General features: G+C 39.8%; 4 protein-coding genes and 2 long non-coding RNA genes across 11 annotated transcripts; 2 read left to right on the top strand and 4 right to left on the bottom strand.

The window, feature by feature from the left end:
- Window positions 1-115: 115 nt before the first annotated feature.
- On the bottom strand, window positions 116-3049 carry LOC109856861 (short-chain specific acyl-CoA dehydrogenase, mitochondrial). Its single transcript, XM_020432566.1, has 5 exons — window positions 2388-3049; window positions 2190-2295; window positions 1430-2097; window positions 1131-1354; window positions 116-989 (listed from the first exon to the last, which is right to left on the bottom strand). The coding sequence occupies exons 1-5, from the start codon at window positions 2407-2409 to the stop codon at window positions 777-779; spliced, it is 1233 nt and encodes a 410-aa protein (XP_020288155.1). The 5' UTR covers window positions 2410-3049; the 3' UTR covers window positions 116-776.
- A 12-nt stretch (window positions 3050-3061) lies between these two features.
- LOC109856860 lies at window positions 3062-7182 on the bottom strand. Of its 4 annotated transcripts, none has more exons than XM_020432562.1 (13): window positions 6543-7182; window positions 6178-6454; window positions 5860-6095; window positions 5646-5773; window positions 5480-5568; window positions 5254-5394; window positions 5012-5157; window positions 4540-4947; window positions 4365-4453; window positions 4153-4307; window positions 4039-4086; window positions 3384-3953; window positions 3062-3304 (listed from the first exon to the last, which is right to left on the bottom strand). In XM_020432562.1, exons 1-13 carry the CDS (start codon window positions 6741-6743, stop codon window positions 3069-3071), a joined length of 2724 nt encoding a protein of 907 aa, XP_020288151.1. In that variant the 5' UTR covers window positions 6744-7182; the 3' UTR covers window positions 3062-3068. The 4 variants fall into 4 exon arrangements, with proteins under 4 accessions (XP_020288151.1, XP_020288152.1, XP_020288154.1 ...); XM_020432563.1 differs by having other exon boundaries at window positions 4153-4292; window positions 6543-7179; XM_020432565.1 differs by lacking the exon at window positions 3062-3304 and having other exon boundaries at window positions 3646-3736; window positions 3854-3953.
- Window positions 7183-8258: 1076 nt separating this feature from the next.
- Window positions 8259-10279, bottom strand: LOC109856884 (sugar transporter SWEET1). The gene is made up of 6 exons (XM_020432602.1): window positions 10032-10279; window positions 9714-9791; window positions 9107-9230; window positions 8851-9006; window positions 8646-8765; window positions 8259-8527 (listed from the first exon to the last, which is right to left on the bottom strand). The coding sequence occupies exons 1-6, from the start codon at window positions 10106-10108 to the stop codon at window positions 8435-8437; spliced, it is 648 nt and encodes a 215-aa protein (XP_020288191.1). The 5' UTR covers window positions 10109-10279; the 3' UTR covers window positions 8259-8434.
- Window positions 10280-11316: 1037 nt separating this feature from the next.
- LOC109856857 (histone-lysine N-methyltransferase SETD1) lies at window positions 11317-18946 on the top strand. Its single transcript, XM_020432561.1, has 10 exons — window positions 11317-12444; window positions 13336-15149; window positions 15232-15498; window positions 15585-15890; window positions 15970-16239; window positions 16334-16965; window positions 17047-17692; window positions 17780-18001; window positions 18110-18367; window positions 18517-18946. The coding sequence occupies exons 2-10, from the start codon at window positions 13368-13370 to the stop codon at window positions 18688-18690; spliced, it is 4557 nt and encodes a 1518-aa protein (XP_020288150.1). The 5' UTR covers window positions 11317-12444; window positions 13336-13367; the 3' UTR covers window positions 18691-18946.
- Window positions 18652-19812, bottom strand: LOC109856859. The gene is made up of 3 exons (XR_002250429.1): window positions 19725-19812; window positions 19296-19568; window positions 18652-18736 (listed from the first exon to the last, which is right to left on the bottom strand). It is a non-coding gene; the product is annotated as an uncharacterized LOC109856859 (long non-coding RNA).
- LOC109856858 lies at window positions 19560-24333 on the top strand. 3 transcript variants are annotated; one of them, XR_002250428.1, is made up of 4 exons: window positions 19560-19650; window positions 19737-20477; window positions 20926-21138; window positions 24250-24333. It is a non-coding gene; the product is annotated as an uncharacterized LOC109856858 (long non-coding RNA). The 3 variants fall into 3 exon arrangements; XR_002250427.1 differs by lacking the exon at window positions 24250-24333 and having other exon boundaries at window positions 19737-20213; window positions 20326-20477; window positions 20926-23102; XR_002250426.1 differs by lacking the exon at window positions 24250-24333 and having other exon boundaries at window positions 20926-23102.
- The last annotated feature ends 1302 nt before the right edge of the window (window positions 24334-25635 follow it).

Below are 25635 nucleotides of genomic sequence, written 5' to 3'. Positions count from 1 at the left end.
CGTACATACGAGGAAAAACAAAAGAAACCAAAAAGCTGGGCATATTTATTTTATCGAGAAGGTACATATATATATATATATTAATTAATCGAAAACGCGGGACGGATTTGTGTCGTTTAAAAAAAAAAAAAAAACCCATAACTAACGAATCCACCTTTGCCTTAATGTATAATGTTTCTCATCTCGTTGAACGCACAAGTTTCCACACTTGTGCGCGTGGGGGTTTACCTTTTACCCTATCATTTTACGGTAATAGTTACTTAATGATAATAATAATAGCGGGCTCTAGCTGTTTCTGATGATATGTGTAAGCAAAATTGAAGAAAGTCGTAGATAGAAAAGAAGAATCTGATATTCTCCATATCGCTGCCATAATAATGTTTCAGTAAAATCCCAAAAATATGTATATGTGTATAAACACATTATAAATATATAAAAATGACGTGTATGCGTTCTGTTCTCTTATACGTATATACATGTGAGCGCGCGCACGTGTATACGTTTCTCAATCCAGTCACGTATAATATATATATTTAGTTAAAAAGAAAAAAACAAAGTGAATAAAATTAAAAGATAGATCATATTTAGAAGTGACATCTTTACTTTGATTTCTTTTATTATTACAAACATACAAAGAATTATATATATATATACAAACAGTTTTAATTATAATAATAAAAAAATATATATATATTTTCTCTCGGCTATAAAAAGAGCGAGATTTTGCAGGAAGAGGTTTTTATGTTGTGAGTTATAAGCCGCGCGAGCGATCTCTTTTAATTGTAAGCATACTCCTTAATGAGATTTCCGGCGATCACGAGTCTCTGGATTTCCGACGTGCCCTCATAGATCTCTGTAATGCGCGCGTCCCTGTAGTAACGTTCCGCCGGCATGTCCGACACATATCCCATTCCTCCCAAAATCTGTATGCACTGATGAGCACAAAACGTGGCGGTTTCGGATGCCGATAGCTTAGCCATAGCAGCTTCCTAAAGAAAAACAAAAAACAAGAATTAAGAAAAATAAATAATATATTCGATAATACACAACCAACAACTTTCTTTTATTAAATGAAAGAGTTATATTAACGAAAACATTTCGCTTGTCATGTTCTATATACAAATCTGTACCTTGGTGTACGGTTTGTCGTTATCCTTGAGCCGAGCTGCCCGCCACGTCAACAGTCTCGAGCTTTCCAGTTTTAGAGCCATATCGGCGATCTTTTGCTGAATCGTTTGCAATTTGATGATGGGTTGGCCGAAAGCCTGACGCTTGGACGCGTATTCCATCGCACAATCCAAAGATGCCTGAGCTATGCCCAACGCTTGACTGGCAATACCTATTCTGCCAGCATCTAAAAACAACGTTTAACGTGCCTATCTCTTTTTCCACATTCGAATTATTGCATTAGTGCACAATTAGCGCTCACCTAAACTCATCATTGCAATTTTGAAGCCCATTCCCGGCTCGCCTAAAATATTGTCACTAGGTATCTGGGCATCCTCAAAGATCAAAGAACAAGTGCTACTGCCTCGAATGCCCAATTTATCTTCCTTCTTGCCCACAGTCAAATTCTCTGTTGACCTGTCCACTATAAAGGCGCTTATACCTTTGTGCTTTTTAGACTTATCAGTAGTCGCAAAGAGAATTATTGCCTGAGCCTCATTCGCGTTTGTTATCCACGACTTGGTCCCGTTAACTGTATATTTGTTATTATCTAATTTAGCAGTTGTAGATGCAGCACCTGCATCAGATCCGTTGTTTGGTTCACTGAGAGCGAAGCAGCCGATTTTTTCACCGCTTAAAAATGGAGTTATATATTTTTCCTTCTGTTTGTCAGTTCCAAATTTATCAATAGGACCCAAGTAGAGCGAATTGTTCACGCTCATTATAACACCAGCGCTCGCACAACCTCTGGATATCTCCTCCATGGCTATAGAATAAGCTAAATAATCCAATCCGGTACCACCTAAAGATTCTGGCACACACAAACCCATGAGACCTAATTCACCCATCTTTTTGATTTGTTCCTTCGGAAAAAGATGATTCCTATCAAATTCTGCAGCAAAAGGCTTCAATTCCTGTTCGGCAAAGTCCCTGTAATTATGTTTTAGATTCTTACTTTGTTTTTAGCAAAACTTAAATCTTTTTGTTAAATCTTTCTATCAAATAGAACATCTTCAAACTACCTGCATGTTTTATGCAGCATCTGGTGAGTATCCGGCAACATAGATAGCGAGGCAATGCGTCGGTTAATAACATATTTACCTCTAATAGACACATTATGGACATTTGCTGGCGAATACAATAGAATGACGGGAATACAAGTTTTTGCAAGAATATAAAATTTATATAAAATTCACGTACACAATTGCGTATATACTCACCAAATAATCTTAAACACTGCATTGTAATTATCAAATCGCAGAAGTTACAAAGATACAAAAAAAAAACACACAACGGGTTAAATAAAGCTTTCGAACTTTGACCAGAATGCCACAACAATTCACATTCGCGCAGTAGTTTTATATATAAACTTATATATGCACTTAATTTGTAATCATTATACAGTACATTAATAGTATCAATACAAATCTTATCTATTACAAAATTATACAGCGGTGTGTTTCGATTCTCGGCAGGTGTTCGGTTCACAGCAGAGATACCACTTCAAATGTTAGCGAAATCAGATGCCATTTAACGACCTTTGTATACGAGAAGACAGATGAATCTTAAATAAACGGCAGCAGTTCTAAATCTTGACAAAATTATATTCAGTCGGTGTTATTCAAATTTTGATAAACAGAAAAAAAGCGTCGCGCGGCTCTTTAAATCAAACAATTAACAATTCATTAAAAGCGTAAGTTTCAAGGTTAAGTATTTATCATATTGACAAAATATGAATCGATATGCGCATGCGTTTACATACAAAGCGCTCCGAATACGAAACGAATTGGAAAAATTTAAATCTATTTCTCTTCGCACAATCTGTTTCTCTTTTCATTTAACAAAGCGAGGCTTGATGGAGGAAGACATATAACACACATTCGAACACTTCTCGTATATGTTCACTTATCTCTGTATTCTAATTTAGAATCGTACAGCGCTTTGATAATCATACATGATCTCTTGTGACTTTCCGGTCCAACATGATTCTGACTTCTATCGGCTGTGGGAACAGCTTTCTTTTTAAAGTTCGTCATGCTCGATTTATTAACACCTACGTTTCTGTGATGCGTTTCGGTCTCACTTTGTACACTTTTGTCAATGACGAACGTCGATTTTATCCGATTCAATGCTTCTCCTGAAACAATACAGACGTACGTTCTTCAGTCATTACGAAAAAAATGGAGATGCGGTCTCAACTCTTCGGTGTCACTTACGTTCGTTCTCGTGAAACGACAAGTCGTCGAAGAAAGCAATGTTGCACATGAACAAGTGAAAGGAATTTTCGATGTCGGGAAATCGGGTAACAAAGTCGGGATCGCAAACCGCGAGATGGCTCAGGAAGCTGATGCCCAGCCTCAACACTTTGTAGTGCATCTTTTTTATATCGCTCCAAAAATTTTGATCCAAGTTATCCGGATACGTTTCCGTCGTCAGACGCTTCTCCGCGTCTCGCCACCCGACGACGTATCTCATCTGACGCACGTAGTCCTTGTAATTAATTCTCTTCAAGATGTAACACTTGTCGCGACGCGGATCTTGCCACTCGGAATTATCAATTACGTCTAATCTGGTTTCAGAACATTTTCTCAACATATTAATCGTGAACCGCAATAATTTTATGTAACAGTTGCACGTTTCCGAGCATTCGGGTCTTAATAAATTACCGTTCATCTGCAAGACATACCATACGGACGATATCAACGCATGCGTCAGATTTACTGTGGTAAGAAAGTTTGGATAAAAGTGCTCCATTTGCGTTAAAAGAATTTGCAAGACACAAGCATCTGCAAAAAAAATCAAAGAGAACAACTTTGTTTGCTTGTTTCAAAAGAATCGTCACTTTTTCTTGTTTTACTTGCGCCAACATACCTGGTGTAAAGTGTAAAGCGCCATTCCACGTTTTTATCGCCATCGACTCTGTGTTAAAAACAACAAATACGTAAATACGCTAAATAATACGAATAAATCTTTTACTGAACTTACGAGAATTCTTGCAGAGGTTCGACATAAACGCATTGCTTTTGCTGCTGAAGATCATTAAGGTACGCGCCAGGGAGACGTAACAAAGCGACAGCGGTCTCGAGAACACAATTTCTTTGAATATAACAGACACGTATTCCAATCTGAAATGACATTTACTTTAATGCGTAATTCGATTTCGTCTTCAAACATTCGTAAGGTCAATATCAAGATACCCTTTCTCGCAGTAACTGTCTTTCCGCTGCACGTTACACAGCACTTTCAGAATCGCGTTTATGAGGCCTGTAAATTGATGAGATCTTCTCTGAAATAACAATAAATTTATCAATTGTCATCGAAAACAATTTTTCTGACAATCAATCAAGTTCGAGAACGTGATGTTGCACTTACAACACGTCTTATTAAAGTGACGCATTCTAGAAAAATCTCAAGAATTTCGAACTGGTGATCTTTCTTCGGCCACGCATTGTAACGTGTCATTTGACGCAAGTAGCTGTTGTAACACTCGTCATTGCGCGCGTTAAGCGGCAATCTTCCCGTCAGGTAATTTCTTAAATACGTCGATTCCAAACTAATCTCCGAGATCGCGCCGAGCAATCTTCTCGCTTCGATACCGCGTTCTCCGTCATGCCACGAACCCGCCTCACACTCAGACTTAATGCAAGCAACGTGGTCGTTGTAAATCTTAGAAAAATATAGATCGTTCATATCTCGAATGTCGTCATTGCTCATAGCTTGGAAGATCGTTTGCAGGACCATCACAACGTTCAACACTAGTTCCCGCGTGGCCAAAATCAGCTGAAACACCGATCGTATTGTACGTATTATGTTTCACACACGTGTCTGCGCGTGTTATACGCACCTTGTTGATAATTGGAATACATTTTTCGGACTCGATCTCCGTATCAACTTTTCTTCCCAAAGCGGTAATTTCTTGTAAAACAAATTCCGTTGTCAATCTCTTCTCATCTACCATAGTAACCACTGGTTTCACCAAGTCGGGATTTTCTAAATCAACATATTGCATATTTATATAAAATTTCTATATTCCTACACACACACACACACACACACACACACACACGCAATTCTACTAATATTTACCAAAAATTCTCGACGATTCTTCTTCTTGCAAAATGGGCAAGTTTCTTCTTCCAGTCTTTTCTGTAATCTTAACATTAACAATAGGTTTTTCTGGCGATGATGTTCCAACCATAAACTCTGAAATTCCAGCAAGAGGAAAATCTGAAGAACATTTGAAACATCACAGAATTATAGGATCACCGTATATATCTCGTGTGTGTTGCTTTTTTTTCGTCAGTATACTCACAAGTGTGACTTGTCTTAAGGTGGTAATCAGTTTTCTTGCACGTGTTAGCTTGTACACATGCTTCTTTCAATGAAGTTTTGTTTGATGGCCTGTTAAACACAATATTAGTTTTCAAATCAATAACCAAATACTCTAGATATGTTTTTTTATTTTAAGATTGGCTCACCGTTTTATTGAGGTATTGCATTTGTTCCTACTAAGAGATGTGTTTGCATACGTTTGCGGTTCTTTCAATTTAATATTTCCAGATTCTAGTAGCTTACAACGTTCTAGAAGATTTTCAATATCTAACTTCTGTTAACGCAATTAATAAAAATAAAATAAATTAGTTTTTTTTTGCGCTTGTAACAAAAATGAATAAAAATATATACACCACGCACTTGTAATTCTATTTGTGTTTTTAATTGTTCTTTTTCCTTGCAGATCTCGTTTATCTCCGATCTGTGCTGATTGGCTTGCTCCTCTATCAAACGCATCTTTTCCGATTTTTCATTTTCAGCTCGCAACTTTATTTGTTTCAATTGCTGTCGTAGAAACACAGTCTCGCCGTTTTTTGTTTCAAAATTAGTCTGCAGCTTCTTATTCTCACTTTTCAATCTTTCCAATTCGCTGTTATCTACAAGAAAAAAGTCTGTGTACACATATGACCATAAATTACAAAATGTATTTTATTTCTTGAGTGCTTATCATCAATATACCTGGCATAATAATGCTATTTCCCTTTTGAAAAGTTGAATTGTGATCTTTTTTGTCCATCAATCTATTTCTAAACTGGGAGTAATTAATTTCTGCTAAGTCTTGGGTGCTCTGGCTTGTGCCCTGCATATTCATTGTCTTCAACTTAGATTTCTCTGTCGGCACTGGTATCTTAAATTGGGATATTCTGTTAGAGACAGTTGGCTTTTCCGTGAAGTTTGTTTTTTCAGAATGTAAGCCAGTTTCAAGATGTTTTGCATTGGACACGGTGTTGTTTTCCTTAAAAATACAAATTCATGATTGAAGTAAAAAAAACGTTCAAACGCATCATAAAACAAACATTAAGACTTAAAAATGTATGTAGTACTTGTAAACACGCTTGAGACGCAATGAAATCCATTTCCTCGATATCCTCCTCGGCGAAATCATCGCCCCAGAGATCGTCGTGTTCCTTCTCCTGCGTCTTGTCATTTTTTTCTCGCTCTCTCTTAGGAATGTCCAATTTCGCTCGTTTCGCCGGTAGGTTAAACTCATTGTCCGGAGTTGTTTTCTCGATTCGTTTAAACATCGTGACGTAAGATGTTCCATCACACAAATGTCATATCAGTGTGTAAACAAAAGAAAGATATCGGTACGTACATGCGATTTTCTTTCAAGGCGATCATATGTTGTACCGCACGAGTGTGCTTATAGTTTTGTTGAGATTTTTCTCTTGATAAACAAATCCACACACAAAACTTACATATCACTGTCAAGCACGTTTCATGCTGTTTCACGAAAGCGAGTGAATTCAAGTTGCAAAATTATTCAGACGCGTGTCACAACAAAACAAACCGGCGGTGTCGAGTTTTTGTTGACTTTGTGAAATCCAAAATGGATCGCGCGCATACACGCAGTTTTGAAGATCAAAACGGTATAGCACGTTGCTGTCACCGGCTGCGTTTGTGATGTAAAAAACAAGGATGCGTCATCATTTCCGAGATGCGCAGTGTTTGACCAATGAGAGATGTGCTTCGAGACAATAGGAAGAACGGACGAACGTCTTCTGTCAATTCTACGCGAAATTTTTAATAACATTTACATTTTTATTACTTTTGAAATTTTGTTATGCTAATTTTGCAATAAAAGCTCCAAGGTCTTTGTATGCAAAATTTCATTAACTTTCTGTGATTAATTTGAGAGATACCAAGCGTTTTTCGCTGATGGTACAAGCGCGTAAACGTTCGAGAAAGCCGGCCGCTACGAGCTAAATTTCAGATTTATTACCAGGATCACAGAAAGTGGCAGGAGCTTTACCAGGAGCTAGCTCAAATCGGCCGGTAAGTTAGAGGTATCAGGAAAGGTATAAGTTGAAGTAGGTGGCACTAAATTCCCGCCGGTAATATTCTTGATCGATAATGCAGTGGTATTAGGAAACGATAAGTTGAAGGAAGTGGCGCTAAGTATCCGTCGGTAATGTTTATCGGCAAATTCCGGCCGATAAATTCAACTTTATCACCAGGATCACAGAAAGTGACAAGAGGTTTACCATCGTAAGAAGTGAACTGACTCAGCCGATAACTTATAGCTGTAGTAGAAAAGTATAGGGTTGAAGTAGGTGGCACTATATGTGTCTGCCGGTAACATTCATTGGTAAATTCCAGCGGAAAAATTCAACTTTCTTACCGGGATCGCAGAAAGTGACAAGAGCTTTGCGGAGGAGGTTTAGAATTCTCGTGGTTCAAGTTTTCGCTAAAAAATACTCGGATTTAGCAAAGATGCGAAATAAAAATTGGAAATACGAGCCGATTCGGATTGATTGCTCTTAGACATCTTTCTGACAGTTAACATGACGTAAGAAGACGATGAATTTCGCGCTATTTTTAAGGCAACAATTTGATTGGTTGCACCGTATCAGGTCGTTGCTATACGCAATGACACACCATTTTACATCGTGGAACAAGCTGCTTTCTAGCAAACTTAACGTGATTGGCTCTTGCTTTTGGAACTTATTAATCATTGTCGCGCGTTGACAAAGACAACTCGGTGATGAACTCTGATGAACAAAGTGTGGCTCAAAGGATGAGAACAAAATTATACTCAGTTAACAATAACAAGTTTGCACGTTTATTGATTGCGTTCTTTTATACACGTGTGTAATATTTGATTTAAGATACAAATGTTTTCTGAAAATATAACGATACATTGAAAAACAGTAATTTTCTAAAAATAACAACCTAGGTTTTGTGTCACAGTAAAATATTTTGGAAGACTTCTGATTTAATCTATCTTCTTCGGCTCCCTCTTGGATGGGAATATCGCAAAGAGAGACAGTTGAGATACGCTGAGTATGAAACCAACTGCATTCTGAAACTGAACCATAAAATAAAATAAAATAAATTTGTAATGGACATTAGGAAAATGTTATTTTAAACAATTCTGCATATTTATACACGCATATTCAAGTAACTTGTTTTTACATATCACTTACGATAAGAAAACTGTTATCAATGATAACGCCGTACAGCAACCATTGGAAAGAAACTAGAGTGCCCATAAAAATAAGCGGAAATGGAAGAATTTCCGTGCTCTTCGTTCTTATAACTTCTCTCTGCAAAGCAATTAACAGTAATAAAATCATGTTTTAAATGTACGTATCTTAATACTAACAGAGCAAAAATAAATTGTATTCTTACGAGATGTGCAAGAGGTGAAGCAATTAGAAGCAAGAGAAGTACTGTAACCACAATACCAAATCTATGTTCAACAACTTCTGGATCTTCCACCTGAGCATACGCGAGGAGAATTGTGACAAACATGGATACCTTGGATACTTGTTTAAGTAGTTTTCTCTAAAAGAAAAACAATATTAATAATAAATGCAACTTCAAGAGGTTTCTCCATCAAAAAGTAAAGTCAGTATTTTAATCAAGCTCGCATCAAATGAATTACCGTGTTTGGAGTGTAGTAGTAGTATACTGCCATATAGACAATGTTTACCAAGAAGCCAAATATGTTAACAACTTTCATGTTAATATCATCTACCATCCAAGCATATCGAAGCATCAAAAGGCATCTAAAAGGATTTGTTAATTCAATTAAGAAAGTTCACATCTGATTTGAATCTTCTTATTATAATTAAGTTTTTATTTTTTTCCTCTGTTTCTTTGCTGTTATTACATAGTAGCTGTTTTTAGCAGAACTCCTAAGTGCTTACTAAGCGTTTTGTGATTATTATCTGTGATTGGTGTGCAGTTTTTTTTTTTTTTTTGAAACACAGATTTATAGCATAACAAAATCCTGTTACATGCAACAAGCAGCAAAACACTTACTAAGCACCCAGTTCTGCTGAATGCAGCCAAATGTGTATCTGAGCATTTTGACTTATTAATTAATCAGTAGTAAAAATAAGGAAAGATTTCTGACACAAAAAAAAGTGTTATATTGCCGTACAATAAATACTTATGAGAGATATTGTTGCTGTGGAAACAATTTAAATGCAATTTGTACAAAATATATTAACTGGTTTCAAGAAACACACTTGTGGAATTGTACTTACAGTCCTACACCTCCAAGAAAAGGCATTGGATCAAATCCTTCTGATGTACCTTTTTTGTATATATCTCTGCATATCAGTCTGTAAAAGTTTGAATAAAAAAAATTGTAACAATTAAACGGAAGCAGATAAATTTTCATCCTTCAATTAATGCGTCGCTTTTTTCATATAAATATTCCTGAGTTAAAATCCTTATTAACATGTTACGCACGAAGCAAGCATGACAGTTACATAAGCATTGTTATCGAAAGTAACATCGAAGAGGACTTGAAGATTGTTTTTTTTTTTTTTATCAAAAAAGATAATTTATCACAAACTTACGTTCCGGATAACATGTGAAGTATCGTGGTGTACGCGGCAGAAGAGCCAACAATTTCTTTATAATCTTCCAGAACCATTTTGCTTTGTTTGGTACAAGTTTTGCTTTGTGTTCAATTCAACGTTAATTGCAGTCAATGTCAAATGCGTTTAATCAATCACAACGGATACATTCCGACGGGGTGTTCGCCGCTAGAATAGCAATTTGATAGAAGCCCACCACGGGCACCACGTGACGATACATTGCACTCCTCCTCCTCCGCACGCGGAAAAAGAATAATTTCCCATTTTCATTAAATATCATTAAATCCGCATCGGTCGTACATACGTTTAGGATCGGATCGAAATTTAACCAATCAGAGGATAAAGAAAATTTCGTTTCGATTGGTTTGAGCTTTAAATCCCATCTTGATTTGCGGTGTGACGCGGACCTTAGGGCGACGTCCCATTGGGCGGAAATCTATAGCGGAACGGAATGTGCGGAACCAGTGCTCGACCAATCATAGCCATTCCGTTTTCTTTTCTTCGCTTATTCCGTGGTTACGATTGGTCGAGCCGGTTCCGCACATTCCGTTCCGCTATAGATTGCCGCTCAATGGGACGTCGCCCTTAGGCTCTTTAAATCCGTCAAGGAAATTTTAAGAGCCGTCTACAATGGAGAGTTGTAGGCCGTAATAGTAAGAAATTGACCAATCACAGACAAAGTACAGAAGAATAATCGATTGTGATTTGTCAATTTCTTACTATTACGGCCTACAACTCTCCATTATAGACGGCTCTTTACCTATCACATTCGAGCAATTCGAACCGATCGACCAATGGAATCGCGCGGTCAGTTTCCTCTCGCCGAGTTCACGAGGTCGTATTTCCACCACGGGGGAGACACGAGCTCTCGACCCAAGAGAACTCCTCCTTCTTCCCCTCTCGCGCAACCGACGCCGCGAAACCGCCTGGTGCTGCGCCCACAAAAAAAAATCCCGAGGATATGGAATCAGGATACGAACTGGCTTCTCGAGAAGCTTCGCTCCTTGGACGGGAAGGCCGAGAAAAAAAATTCTGAATTACAGAGATGCGGGAAAAACGAAGAAAGGATCCGACGTTCGAATCTCGCTCGGGAACCGACGAGGCTGGCCGAGAGGACTCGATAACCTGATCAATCGACAAAAAACCTTTTTTAATGAGATCGCGTGACGGCGCACACACGATCACAAATGGGGGTATCCTTAATGGTTCGTGCTAATTGCTCCAGCAAATGGCGTCGTTCGCAAAATCACACATCTCGCTCGCATCTCCACCGATGCAGCCACCCTCTCGAGATTACCTGCTCGATTATTAATTTATATAGTTGTTGCCAATAACGCGAATATGTAGGTGCGATCGCGCATGTATGTCCGAGGCAGAGTGACGCCAGTAGTAGACGCCACCACGGAGTCGCGTCATAACCCTCAGACGGAGAGAGAGAAAGAGAGAGAGAGAGAGCACGGAAGCTGGAAGTCAAGAACCGCGGTGTCCGACACCGGGGGTGTGCGATCGTCCGCGATTTTTTGTTTTCTGAGAAGATTTTTTTCTACAGAGACGTAACTCGACCGAGTCTAGAAAAAAAAAAAAAAAAAACAAAGACGTGCACACATTCGTTTCACCCGAATCGCGCGGTTTTTCGCCGGCCGAAGTTCGTTCTATCGGGTGACGATATCGAAGTTACACGCGCGTGTACGCAAGTGTTGTGTGTTGTTGTACAACAACACACGCGCGCGCGCGCGAGTGCATTTTCACCCCCGTGCGTGCGTTGAAAGAGAAAAACCATATATACGGTAATCCCCACGTTCCGTCGCAATACTCGCGCTACCTACCGAGCGGGGTCCGTCTCTCTCCCGTCCGTCGTCGAGTGCAATTGTGCGCGGTCGCGTAATCTCCGCGATCCCCGCGAGCGCGCACAACACAAGATTCGGACAACGAGGAGTCTCTTCGCTTGGCACGCGCGCAGTTCTCGACAGAAGCGATCGGGAGAGGAACTCGGACGATCAGAGAGAGACGAGGGAGAAGTGTGAGACCCAATTCAGCGTTCGGTTCGATAATTCGCAACAAAAAAACGGCTGGTCAAACGTTCGGTCTCTCGGCAGAGACCCGCCGCCGCCGCCGCCGCCGTCGCCGTATTGCACGGATTTTATTGCCGGATATAATATTACAAGGAGTTACAACACGCGTCTTCGAGAGAGAGAGAGAGAGAAGAAAAAAAAAGTTCGCAACCGAATGAAGGTCTGAAGGTTCCTGGGAGAAACGAGAATTAGTTGGAGACGAGGCGAGGGATTTTTGACGCTCGACGAGAATCTCACGATCTCGGGGATAGAGAGAAAACCCGACGACGCTCTGCTCTGAACGTGCGAGAGAGAGATGTTTTCCAGGAACCGTCGCATAGGTAACCCAACCTTAGACCGAGTTGAGATGTGCGATTTTGAGGTTATGTGTTGTTGAATATAAGGGGAAAACGGGGTATTCGTTCCGGAGATTTGTGTCAAGCACAATCGCACGAAACGCGAAAAATCTAGACGAGAAATTCGCGGTGCGAGTCCCGTCCCCGGGACTCCGGGTATTTTGTTTTTTTTTTTGTTTTTTTTTTTTCTCTCCAAATTTGTTTAAAGATGCCGCGTCGATCCTATCGCCGCACGAGAATCGTATCGATTCGCTAAGAGACGGAGAGAGAACCGTTTTCTCCGTTGTCAAGAAAAAAAAAAAAATGCATTTTTGTGTTGCAACAATCCTCGGCAAAGTTGTCGGAGCGTTTTCGAAAAACGAAAACTGTTATTTTTAAAGCACCACGCACACGCAAATCTTGTATGTACATAAAAGTAAGAAACGAACAACGCAACTCGCATAGAACATAGTTTTTTTACATATAGTGAATTGCGAGAACCCAAGTCTATTTGAGAACGAATTTTATGGTGTGATTCCCAAGTGTGACTTATCTAAGCTTGTTCCAGTTGCTCTGTAACGATGCTGCTGCATTCAGTTGACGAACACACACATCAGATACTTAGTTCTCGTGATATGTAAAAAAAACAAAAAAAAAACAAACTGTATTTCGACGAGTTGCAGTTGCAAATGTACAGTCAACGCTGAGATGTACATAATTTGTTTATGTGCGTGTGTAAACATAATTTAACTTTACCGGAAATGCGTGCGTGCGTGCGTGTGTGTGTGTGTGTGTGTGAGTAAAATTTGAAAAACATTAGCATTAACGAACATTCACATTGCGTTTTTCACATTGCCGGTGTAGTGTTTAGTTTTTTGATTGAATCTTTCGTGACAGAAGTTCATGTGAATGGATAATGCTCGGAGGCAATGAACGGCATGGAGAGACATGGTCATGGACATGGACATTCGCATTCGCATTCGCACTCTCATCGTCATCGCCACTCTCATAGCAGTTCTCAGAGCAGCGCAACAGCGGTGCAGAACTCGAATCCACCGCCTCCTCCGAAACATAGCCACGGTCATGTGGCGCACTCGCAGAAAGAAACGTCTGCGCCCGCACCGCAAGCGGCACCGCAAAAACAGAGAAATTACAAGCTGTTGGTTGATCCCTTTTTAGTCAAGGGAGCCACAAAACTGTGCAGATATGACGGAACAGTTCCGGGTGATCCGACGTATCCGCAGGTTCAACCGCGGGATCCCAGATCGCAATTGACAAGGATTTGGACTCGGCTCGAGCTGCTCGATCTACCTGTACCTAGATTCAAAATCGATTCCAATTACTGTGGCGAACCGCCGCCACTCGAAGTATCATTTTGCAATTTAAATGACAATATTGACAAGACATTTTTGACAAACATGGTTCAGAAGTTTGGATCTATCGAGGAAGTTACTATTTATTATCATCCTATTACTAACAAACATCTTGGCATAGCAAGAGTACTGTTCGAATCTACTAAAGCGGCAAAAAGTTGTGTGGAAAAATTGAATAACACATCCGTAATGGGGAAAGAGTTGAGGGTGTTTCTAGATCCCTTCGGTGAGGAATGCAAGAAGATATTTGACGAGTTAACAACCGAGAAGAAGATAGAAAAAAAAGTAGAAAAAGAAGTGGCGAAGCCAGAACCTGAGCCGGAGAAACATCAAACACCAATTGTGGTCGATAAGGTCTTACCCGAAGAAAGAGAAGACTTCAGAAGTAGCAAGAAAACCATTCTAAACATAGAAAAGAACAGAGATCCTTATTTAGAGAATTCAAGATACAACAAGTACAGGGATTATCCCACACCGAGCGGCAGTTCGGGCAGTGATTTAGGTTATGGAACAGCGCCGAGCGAAATAAACTATTCTAGCAATTACTCTCAAAATTCAACCCCGGCTACGAATTATGACTATTATTATAGCAGTTATCATCAACCTCCTAATAGCTACTTAGCTGGCATACCGCAGAACGTGTCGCAGAATATACCAATTCAACAAAACTCAAATGTTTGGTGGAGCAACAATTCTGGAACAACGGGATATCCGTCATCGGCTCCTGTTTGGCCAGTTCAACAACATACTCCTAGTATGGACAGTGCTAATTCTAATGTAACATTGAGTAGTAATAAGACTTCAAGTACGAAAACAACACATCATACCTCTAAAAAGGAAAAGGAGAATCAGACAACTACCACAAAGAACACACCATGCGATTCTCCCGAAGAAACCCGTAAGACGTTGGATTTAGATACACGAATAGCCATGCTGTTGAAGGACAAGGCGGGCGGAATGGCTCCGCCTTTTTTGCAGTTCGGCAGCGACTCGGAAGATGACAAGAAATCTCAACAAGATGACGGCGAAATTCTGTCGAATCCACCTAGTCCTTTTCTATCGCACGAGATCTACAAACAGTGTTTTGAGAAAATGGTTGAAAGAAACAAGGAGCGCAGAAGAAAAGCTCAGGCAAATAGCATTGGCCAGTTTTCTGTGGACGAAGATTTGGGCAGCGTTATAAGTTCTAGTGAGGATGAGGCATTGTTAGGAAGTTACAGTCCAGCGCCTGATGACAATGAGCCAGAACCACCTAAAGACCCACCTCCTCCTCCGCCACCTGATGACGACCGAATGTCTTTGAGCCCTTTGAGTTCGGGAGATGAAAAAATCGAGGAAGTTAGTTTATTCACACGATTACATTTACACTGTAAACTTTTGCGCAAATGTTAATTTACATGTGCGCTTGTATGTTTGATAGGTGATAGCACAAACTGAACCCTCGAATCAATTGTATCCGTCAGCCGGTTACCCAGGACATCTGACTCACTATCCTTCCAACGACGTTTACAACTGGCCCCGACCAACGCAATATCCTTATCCTTATGGAGCGACTTACTTACAGGGCCACTATCAAACTGCAACGTCGTTCTCGGCGGCTGTTGGAAATCCTCAAGGGACAAATTATTATTCGTCTTTTCAGCGATTACACGCCATGGCAAATTACAACATCACAAAAGATCCACAGGTTATTAACTATTGCAACGAATGTGTAAATCTTCGATTTTGATTTTTCTTTTGACAGTTGTTTCATCTAAAACGTTCGTTGTTCAGGGCCCTACCATTACTGGAGTGCTTAACAGAGTTGTAAACGAACTGAAGCAAATTTTGAAGAAAGATTTTAACAAGAAAATGATCGAGAATACGGCGTTCAAACAGTTCGAGGTTTGGTGGGATGAGAAGAAATCGGAGAAGAATCAAGTTCACGGTGAAAATGCGGTTGTTAATAACACAATAAAAGAGGATGGAAAACCACAAGGTTTGTCATCGTTGTTGGAGCAAGCAACACCGTTAGGACTCAATTACGACGGATTTGGTTTGGGTATTAGAGCCAGTATGCCAAAGATGCCTTCCTTTAGGGTAAGAAAATTTCACTCTAACAATCACTTGTAAATTGATTTATCTTCGATAAATCACGCGTCTGTTTATTTATCTGCAGCGCAAGATTAAAGCTCCAAGCCCAGTACCACAGGATGAGGACAGCCGACAATCCTGTCACGCTGATATGGAAACAATTGAGAGTGACAGCGATCTGGAGGTGTCAACGTCGCAAAAAACAAAGAAGACAATGGCTTCTCTTCGGAACATCTCTTCATCGTCAACTCCTTCCGCCTCATCTCTCGAAAGTAGTAGCGAAGAGATCAGTTCCAGTGAATCTTCCGATAGTTCAAATGAAAGTTCCGACGAAGAGGGTGCTTTTGAAGACGAGGTACGTACCAAGCGAATAAAGGATTCAATATACTTTCGCGTGTGTTCAATATAATGATTTATGTTACATAAAAATTTGTTTTTAATTTTTGTAGCAAGACACAGATAGTCGCATGTCCGATCATAGACCCTTGGCCTGTAACAGTGAGGATCCCGACATATTGACAGAACTCGCGATACAGAGGTCGCTAGATTGTCCCACTCCGACTGGCAGAGAAACGCCGGTGCCCGATATCAAAATTAAAGATCAAAACTCGATCGAATTCCCAGAAATCGATAACGAAAGTTTGGATACTCCGTTGTGTTCGCCCGCGAGATACGAGGGTGTCAAGGAAGAAGAAAGAGTATCCGTAAAACTGCCTGTCGCGGAAGAAAAGCCGTATCACGCGTACAAAACTGTGGACAAGCAGGTGTCTAAGATCGTCGATGAGAAAGAGAACGAGGTGAAATCTGTAGCAACGTTAGCGAAGGAAGAAGCGCTACCGGACATACAGAAGATGGAGAATTCGGCCGCGGAAGCTCTGATAACTCTGGCCGGCCAGGATAACATCATACGTCACAGAAGTCCCGGCCCCGTGCAACCGAATATTATCAGAGCGTTGCAGACAATGTCGGATAAGTACATCAACGACGAGCCTATTTTGAAAGAAAACGAGAAGATCGAAATGTTCAGCGAGATTCCGACAACCGATTCCGAGGAGGAAAGCTTAGAAATACGAAGAATAAGGTTGGTAATCGGTTTTTGTAATAAATTTTTTATGCACATCGATTATTGTGTGTCAATCTACGTATGAAATCTATAAAATAGGTATCAAGCGGAGGCGGACTTCCGATTGAACGGCCAGCGAACACCGAGTTCACCTGGTTCTCAGGCCTCGCAAGTGTATATGGAACACTCGTACTCGTTGCCACCTGCACAACCGGAGCCACCAGTAGAACCGGTGATACGTGTACCGCCTGTCCCGGTGAAGGTGAAACAACAGAAAATTATCAAACCGACGAAAGGACCAAAAGACAAGATACACAAGGTGGAGAAACAAAAGTCCAAAAAGTACTCGAGAATACACAGTAACAATCACCAGACTCGCGAGGGCGAAAAGGAAAATATACGGAACGATCACGTGTACAAATTGCCACAGCAAATGGTTCCGGAGCCTGCGGTCACTTACAAAGAACGTGATCTTATGTCGGAAATGGCTATTTTGTATGAATTTCTAACCAGAGGAATAGACGCGGAGGATGTGGAATATCTGAGAAGAAGTTATGAGGCTTTGTTAGCGGACGACGCTCAAGGTTACTGGCTGAACGACACGCACTGGGTCGACCATCCGCCTACGGATATACCGAGCCCCGCGAAGAAGCGGAAACGGGACGAGCTTCGGTTGCACGCGAGCGGAAGCGCGAGAACGGAGGGGTATTACAAAGTTGACATCAGAGAGAAGGCAAAACACAAGGTAAAAATTTGTTTATCCACTTTCCAAACATCTGTTTGAAGTTTTAACGGGAGATGATTGTGAGTAATCAAATTGTTTTCTTTGCAGCATCACTATGCTCAAAGTGAGCAACGTACCAACAACGTGGAGGACAACGGCGGTTCTTACATCGGCGGAGACGGTCCGATGAACGGTCCGAAGAGCAATTCCAAAGCTTTAACCGGCAAGATGCAAGCGTTATCGCGCGAGGCGCGAAGTAATCAACGTCGATTACTGACTGCTTTCGGAATTGATACGGATAGTGATCTCCTTAAGTTTAATCAATTAAAGGTAAGATATGTATGTATATATATATATATATATATATATTGCGCGATTTTAAATGTCTCATTGTTTTGTTGAATTGAACAAATTATCACGTCGTGTTTTCGTTTGTAGTTCCGTAAAAAACAACTGAAATTCGCCAAGTCCGGCATCCACGACTGGGGCCTGTTCGCGATGGAACCAATCGCCGCCGACGAAATGGTTATCGAGTACGTTGGACAAATGATCAGACCGATCGTGGCCGATTTACGCGAGGCGCAATACGAAGCCACTGGAATTGGTAGTTCCTACCTCTTCCGCATCGATCTGGACACGATTATCGATGCGACCAAGTGTGGCAATTTGGCGAGGTTCATAAATCACAGTTGCAATGTGAGTCATTTATCGATTTCTTTAAACCTTGCTTGTGCAATAAATACTTGAGAGTTGTGAAATGATGATATTAAGTGGTTTGGAGATTGAGAAATACACGTGCTCGGGGTTCTAGTTTATTTCAATTTCCTTGTCTGTTTCTCTTCCAGCCGAATTGTTACGCAAAAGTAATCACGATCGAGAGCCAAAAGAAGATCGTAATCTACAGCAAACAACCGATAGGAGTTAACGAGGAAATTACTTACGATTATAAATTCCCATTGGAGGATGACAAAATCCCTTGCCTTTGCGGAGCTCCTCAGTGTCGGGGTACCCTCAACTGAATTGTTCATTCTTTTTCCGGTCTTCTACACTTCGTCGCGGTTCCTTCTACTCATATTTTTGTAAATATTTCCCCATGTAAACATTTTATAAAAATGCAATTGAAAAACACATTAAGTTATGTTAATAACGCGCGTTCTTCCTACTTTATTATTAAAAAAAAAAAAAAAAAGAAAAAAAAGAATCCTTTTAATCTAGGAATGTGTGTGAGCGAATATTTGGAAGCAAATGAAAAAAACAAATATATAAAACTATTATCATCGTCCTGTTAGTATTATTTTTACATAAATGTCTGATTTCTATTATTTGTCATCGGATGTTGTATAAAAGTTATGTATATAAACTACTGAGTAATTTTTTTTTCTTTCTTTTGTAACGACGCGAGAAAGGATCCCTGATCCTTGCCAACAAAATGTGTTTTCGGAATCTTTGAATTGGCTGTTAGAGAGTTCTCTGAAGGACTCTGGCCTGGCCAATCAAGGAGGATTTGGAAGAAATTTTGATAAAACCAAATCAGCGACTCTTTTACCGTTACCGACATGAGTGACATCATCGGAACAAGAATAAATAAAGAATGGACAAACGCATAAAAGAGGTTATGTCTCACCAAGGTCTCTCTCTCGAGCTTCATCTGCTGCGATTGGTCGATGCGGCTGATCGATCAACGTTACTGGTCAATTCCGACTGGTACGGCTGCTGGAACGACGTAGGATTTGTCTTTGTTCTCTCAGGAGAAAACCGAGAAACTACGCAATTAACGAACAATCGACAAAAGATCAAAGGATGATCCACTGATTTAATTTATTACGTTTCATCCGCGACTTTCCTGTCGCTCCCTCCTGTCGTCTCCTTCTCCTTCGACGACGATGCGAGAGGATTCCTGCAACGCGCCGAGGGGAAAAATAACAAATTTTATTTTTTTATACTTTCTACTCGCACGTACAAGAGAAACGGAGAAATTCGTAATTATTGCATAATCTCTTTATATCCAGTTGATTAATACAAATCGGTCTGATTTTATTATTAACTCGCTTACCGTTTTTCGCAGAATATCGGATGGAACATAGCGGAATTATTATTTTTTTTTTTTTCTGTGTCTCAGGAATCACGCACGAGAGAGTGCGCATTACATCATCTCGGTGACGCAATATAATCTCTTCAATTCGCGTGCGTGTGTATGTATAATTCTCCTTTATTATTATTATTATAATAAACGCTTTCTCTCGAAAAAGAAGAGCCTCTCTCTCTCTCTCTCTCTTGCTCTCTCTCTCTCTCTCTCTCACACACTACCGTCGTGTAGTCGATCGCGTACTAAATTTTTATTAATCTATCGTACATTTTTATACATATTGAGCGCATCGTCAGAGACGTGTGTGTGTGTGTACGCGCGCGCGCGCGCGCACGTATATGTAAGACAGAAAAATTGTCACACATATTTATGGAAAACGCGTCCCGATGGAACTTCTTTTCACGCTACTCATCATCGCGCGATGCAAACTTCTCTATCTTATACAATTTTTATGTAGTAAGTAAAAAAAATCAAACGTTAACGAGAGAAGGAATCCGAGCGAAAACGCGCTCCGGACTTTGTGGTTCGTGTGTCTCGAGAAAAATAAACTATCTGATATTCTTTACAGTTTCGCGCAAGAACGGAAGTACGTATGCAGACAAGGTGTACACAACGCTACGTCGTTTTATAAACGCAATTGCACATGAAGAATGAGAGACGGATCGGAGCGAAGGATATTTTACTCGGTGCTTCAATCGTGTTGGATCACCCAATCTCTGTGTATGCATCGCTGCTTTATGTATTTTCTATTATGCGACAAGAGGAATCAAATTTGATGATCGAAGGGGAGAGACTCGTCCTTACAAATGTATAGCTTCTCTCTCTCTCTTTCTCTCTCTCTCTCTCTCCTCTCGCTTGCGTGATTATTTCTCACTCACTCGCCACATGCGCGCGTACATTCTCTCTTTTTCTCTCGTGAAAAAGATGTGTGTCTGTGAAAACGCACAGGTACAACGCATGCAATAATTTTCTTTTTTTTTGTTTTAAGCAATATGACGTACGCAAACTGTGTGTGTTTCGGACGTCGCGTGTCGTATGTTTCTCAATGACAATGCGTTTTTTTTTTTTTTTTTTGCGTATAAATATTATGTGTATGTACATGTGTATGCGCGTCACGGTAGCACTTCTTTCCGTGTTTGACCGAGGTGAAAAATGTGAATCTTTTCAGGAAAATGTATGAGAAACGCACACACACACCAGGGTGACGAGGGCGCGAAGAGGGAAAGAAAGTTGCGCGGAGAGAAGAAACGCTCGCGCGAAAGCAGAACCCGAAGAATGTAAAGAAAGGAGCGCATACAATACGGGAATCAAAACACGTGGAAGTCCCTGCACAAGCAAGAGAACACACTGTCGCTCACATTTTTATCTCTGAGTTTTGCAGGTATTAGCACGCAAATTTTTTCATACCGCGAAGTAAGAAACTATCTTAGCGGGATTGTGTAGCAATATAAAAAAAAAAAAAAAAAAAAAAAAAAAAAAAAAAAAAATCGCAAGCGAGATCAAATCGCGTCTGCTGTTACAGAGTAGATAGGAAAAACTTTAGTTTCCTCTTTTAACATCACAAGCAGAGATATGGTGAGGTAACATGCACGCACAAGCGGGTAAATGGCGATGGCGTAAAGACAGTCGCTGTGTAAAAAAAAAAAAAAAAAAAAAAAAAAAAAAAAAAAAACAAACAAAAAAAGAGAGAAGGATCTTGTCCTCTTCCCTTTCGTGCAATCCAAGTGCATCGCACAAGCCGGCAAAAAAATAAAAGTGGAAATATATTTTCGGAACTTTTCTTTGTTTTTTAATAATCATATAACAATACTTGCTATATTCACGATCAACATACATCATTTTTACGTCTTATCTATATGTTGCAAATCTTATACACATAAAAAAGATATTCGCGTTCTTGTAATTTCTAAAATTATAAAAAGGACAGTAGCAAAAACCTCGCGGATGTGCTGTCAAACGTCATTACACGTCAACGTTTCGTGTTAATTTTTTTCTTTCTTTCTTTTTTTCTCCTTTTTTAACGCTTAAAACACGATCATCGGTTAAAAAAGGTAGTCCGATAGCGAGAGATTTGTGTATACGTACAATAAAACATAACTAAAGTTTTTTCTACGTCACTCTGCGGCTCTTCCGGGGCGGTTAGCGGTCGAAGTGTCGTCGTCGAGCAAAGGGAAGGAACGTATTGCATTATCGTAATTATAATAATTCTAATTCATTAAATTATATATCGTGTGTGTATATATATATAAATATATATAATCGTCGTAAATCATCGTATTATCACCATCATCGGCATCACGTCACGTGTGTGCAATTCTCTTATCACGAACGACGAAAGTGGTTTAGTGCACTATCGCGGAAGGACGAGAGTGCAACACGACAAGAGGAAGAAAGACGAATAAAATTTTACAAAAGAAACAAAAAAAATAAAAAAAAAACAAACAAAAGAAGACAAAAGAAACAACCACCGTCTTCCCCCTCTTTCGCTTTCGGTAGTATTATTACTTCGTAAAATGGGAGGGACTGGAGGGAGAAACGTTTCCATTATGCATCTCATATTTAATCTTTAATTAGATAATTAATTCACTATTTACGAAAAGTCATAATAAAAAGTAGTACTCTATATATATATATATTCAGTATTTCAATATTAATAATATTGTAATAATAATAATAATAATAATAATTATCATATTCCAATAGCTTTGTTTTGCAGTTATCATCTAACATGGATAATTCATTAATTACCATTGCGCGCGCGCGCGCGCGCGTACGTGTGTGTGTGGTGAGTGTAGGTGTGTGTGTAAAGTGTATGACAGTAATGGTGTGTAAAGTGTGTGACAGACCGCGGCCTATATTCCTTGTCTCTCCGCAACATAGAGAGGTTCGATATATTATATATATATATATATATATATATATCTCGTGTGTGCATATTTATATATACATATACACATATCAAAAGATATGTGTATACATATCTATCTGAAGAAAAAAAAAACAAATAGAATAGTGTACAATATATGCATTTATGTACGTCTAGCGTTGCATATGTCATTCATCTTCTTTCTCTCGCTCGCGTTCGCACTCTTTCTCTCTCTCTCTCTTCCTTTCTTTTCGTTTACAATAGTAAATCTCGCTGCGAACGTCTCGCGCACCAACGTCGATTTTTTTTTTTCTCTCCTCGTTCCTCCCTCGATGTACAAGCAACTCTTCCGCACAGTTTGTTCGATACCGACCGCGTTTCTCTAATCGATCCTCGCAAAAAAACACCACTTTCCTTTCTTGCTTGCCTTCCTCTTCCGCAAAGACAAGACGGGGAGAGGAGGGGGGCGGAAATCAGGAACGTCGAGGTGTCGTAATTCCGTCGTCGAAATGGAGCACAAAAAAAAAGTTGCATGTACAACGTCTTCTCATTGACCGCGTTGTGGAAACCCGAGCGCTTTATTATTGGCAAGTGCTTTTGTGATTATTGCTCGTAACTGGCGTGTAATACTTTACACAAATTTGCAATAGATCTAAGAGAAACTAAGCCATTTGCGAACGATAAATGCACAAAGCGCTCAAGTTCCCCAAACGCACGGAATTGTTCGTTTTTTCATCATTTCTGATCGGATGACGACCACGTTGGCACGCCCGACGTTCGCGTATATGTTCGCGTGCTTTCTCTCTCTCTCTCTCTTTCTCTTTCTCTGTCAAGTTCATCGCTACACAGAGAAATTACGCCCAACTTTCAGATTTACAACACCGCCCTAGAGAAACACAGCCATACTAAGCCAAATACTTTTGGATTTTTTTTTTTTTTTTATGGTCTCTCACTTCTTCCTCTTTTTCGCTAAATGAAGAGTTTCGTCCATTTCGCTCAATTACCGTGATCTTTCGTACTTTTGCGGTCTTTGTCGTATCGATACCCTCGCTCTCGATTCTCGCTATTAGAATTTAATTTAAAAAAAACAAAAAAAAAAAAAAAAGGGAAAAAGAAAAGAGACGAAAAGAAAGGAAAGAAAAGAAAAATCCGTACACGCAAGAGATGCGCCGCATAATCCCGCACGCGATTTTCCGCAGAGATCCTGGCAGATCGTCGAAGTGATTTCGCCGAACAATTAACGCACACACGCGTCGATTATCGAGAATTTTTAATTAATTAACAAGGAGAGAGACCGCGTCGGTTTTGGGAACAAATTTGCACTCGACCAAGGTCGACCGCTGGCCTTGATCGAGTCCCGCGCCGAATTTCGTTTTAATTTTTCCCCCCCTTTTTTTAACTCGATTAATCCGCGACAGTGACGTTTAACAAGGAGCACAATGCCGAATTTCGACCTTTGAAATTTGTGGCGCATCGATGTGTATATCATACGCGAGTGTACGTAAGCGAAGGCAATTGTGTCAGCGTGTGCGTGTGCTGCACGCGAATACATTGCGCGTGTTTTCAAGTGGTGGTGTTAAATCTACTTAATTATATTTATTAATGGTAATTTTTTTTTGTTTTCAGGTGAAGCAGCTTCCAGCTTGTACCTCGAAAATTAGAAATATCCGTTTTTAGTTTTACGTTTTAGCGTGAAATTTAACGGTGGCGGTTACGTGTGTAAGTGTGTGTGTGTGTGCGCGAGCGTATGTCTGTAGTGTCGATCTCTTTTATTCCGATTACGTTTCTCTTGTTCCTTCAATCGTCCGTCGGCCTAAGTGTTTTACGCGATTTAGCTACATTATACAAAGTTTTTTTTTTTTTATGCGTATTTCAAAAATATCCGACGTCACACATCCGATGTCTCACATGTGCGTTGCACGCGCGCATAGTCCATCCTGCGTTCATATATTATACTAGATCATTGTTTCGTTTGTTTTTTTTTTTTTTTTATTATTTCTTAAATAGAGGGTGGTGAAGAAAGTGACGGAGAAAACGGGCAGATGGTCGGGCGGAGGGAGAGGAGAAATTTTACGCTTAGAGCTTTGCTATATGATACAACAACACTGGCAATATAGTCTCACGTAATGTGGTTCGGGTGTTTTTTTGTACGCGGGTCTTTTTCCTCGTTTTCTTTTTGCTCTAAACCCGTGTGTGTTAATATATAAATGACGCGCGTAATTGTAAATCGACGACGTCCCTCTCTCGCTTTTCCGCAAACATCTTTCGCAATAGATTTATGTATGAATTGATCGTAGTAATAGACTAATTTATGTTGTGTGATAATAATATATATTATATAATTATGTATAATATTATATATATATATATATGTATGTATATATATATAATATATATATATATAATAAATCGATAATGGGAAAATTAATATACCGTTGTATCGTAATTAATTAATATTTACAAGAGTTTTATACGCGAGGGCCCGCTATTCGGATATAACGCATCCTCATAGATACATTTTGATTAGACTGTACAAGCGCAAGTGGACCCTCAAATTGGAAAAGAATTTTTTTTTCTCTCTCTCTCTCTCATCAAAATTAACATTTTTTTTTTTTTAATATAAACCTCCCCGGCGCACACTATGTGTTTGTAAATTTATTTATTTATTTTTTTTGGTTATGATAAACATTTAATTTGTTGATAGGCGATCCCTTCAACGGGACACACAGCTGTGGGCGGATAGCCCTTCCCCCTATTCGTCTCCCTTTTTTTATCCCTTTATTCCCAAGAGGATCGCCGTCGTGTGCTCAACTCGACTCAGACGGCTCAGCCAGCGTTCGAGAGCGTGCAGAGTGTATAATATTATTCCGCGAAAAAATTCGTAAAATTGTTCATATTACCTCTTCTTTCAGCGGCGCGCGCTTAGGGTTTTATTTTCTTCATAATAACAAATACTCTCTTTAAACGAATATATATTACTTAACGTATGATTTAGATTATAATTTTTCTTTT

This window comes from Pseudomyrmex gracilis, unplaced genomic scaffold (assembly GCF_002006095.1).
Source record: "Pseudomyrmex gracilis isolate BER0280 unplaced genomic scaffold, ASM200609v1 scaffold_137, whole genome shotgun sequence".
Classification (NCBI taxonomy): Eukaryota; Metazoa; Arthropoda; class Insecta; order Hymenoptera; family Formicidae; genus Pseudomyrmex; species Pseudomyrmex gracilis.
The sequence above is the reverse complement of the archived record's forward strand: the minus strand, read 5'-3'. Positions and strand labels throughout refer to the sequence as shown.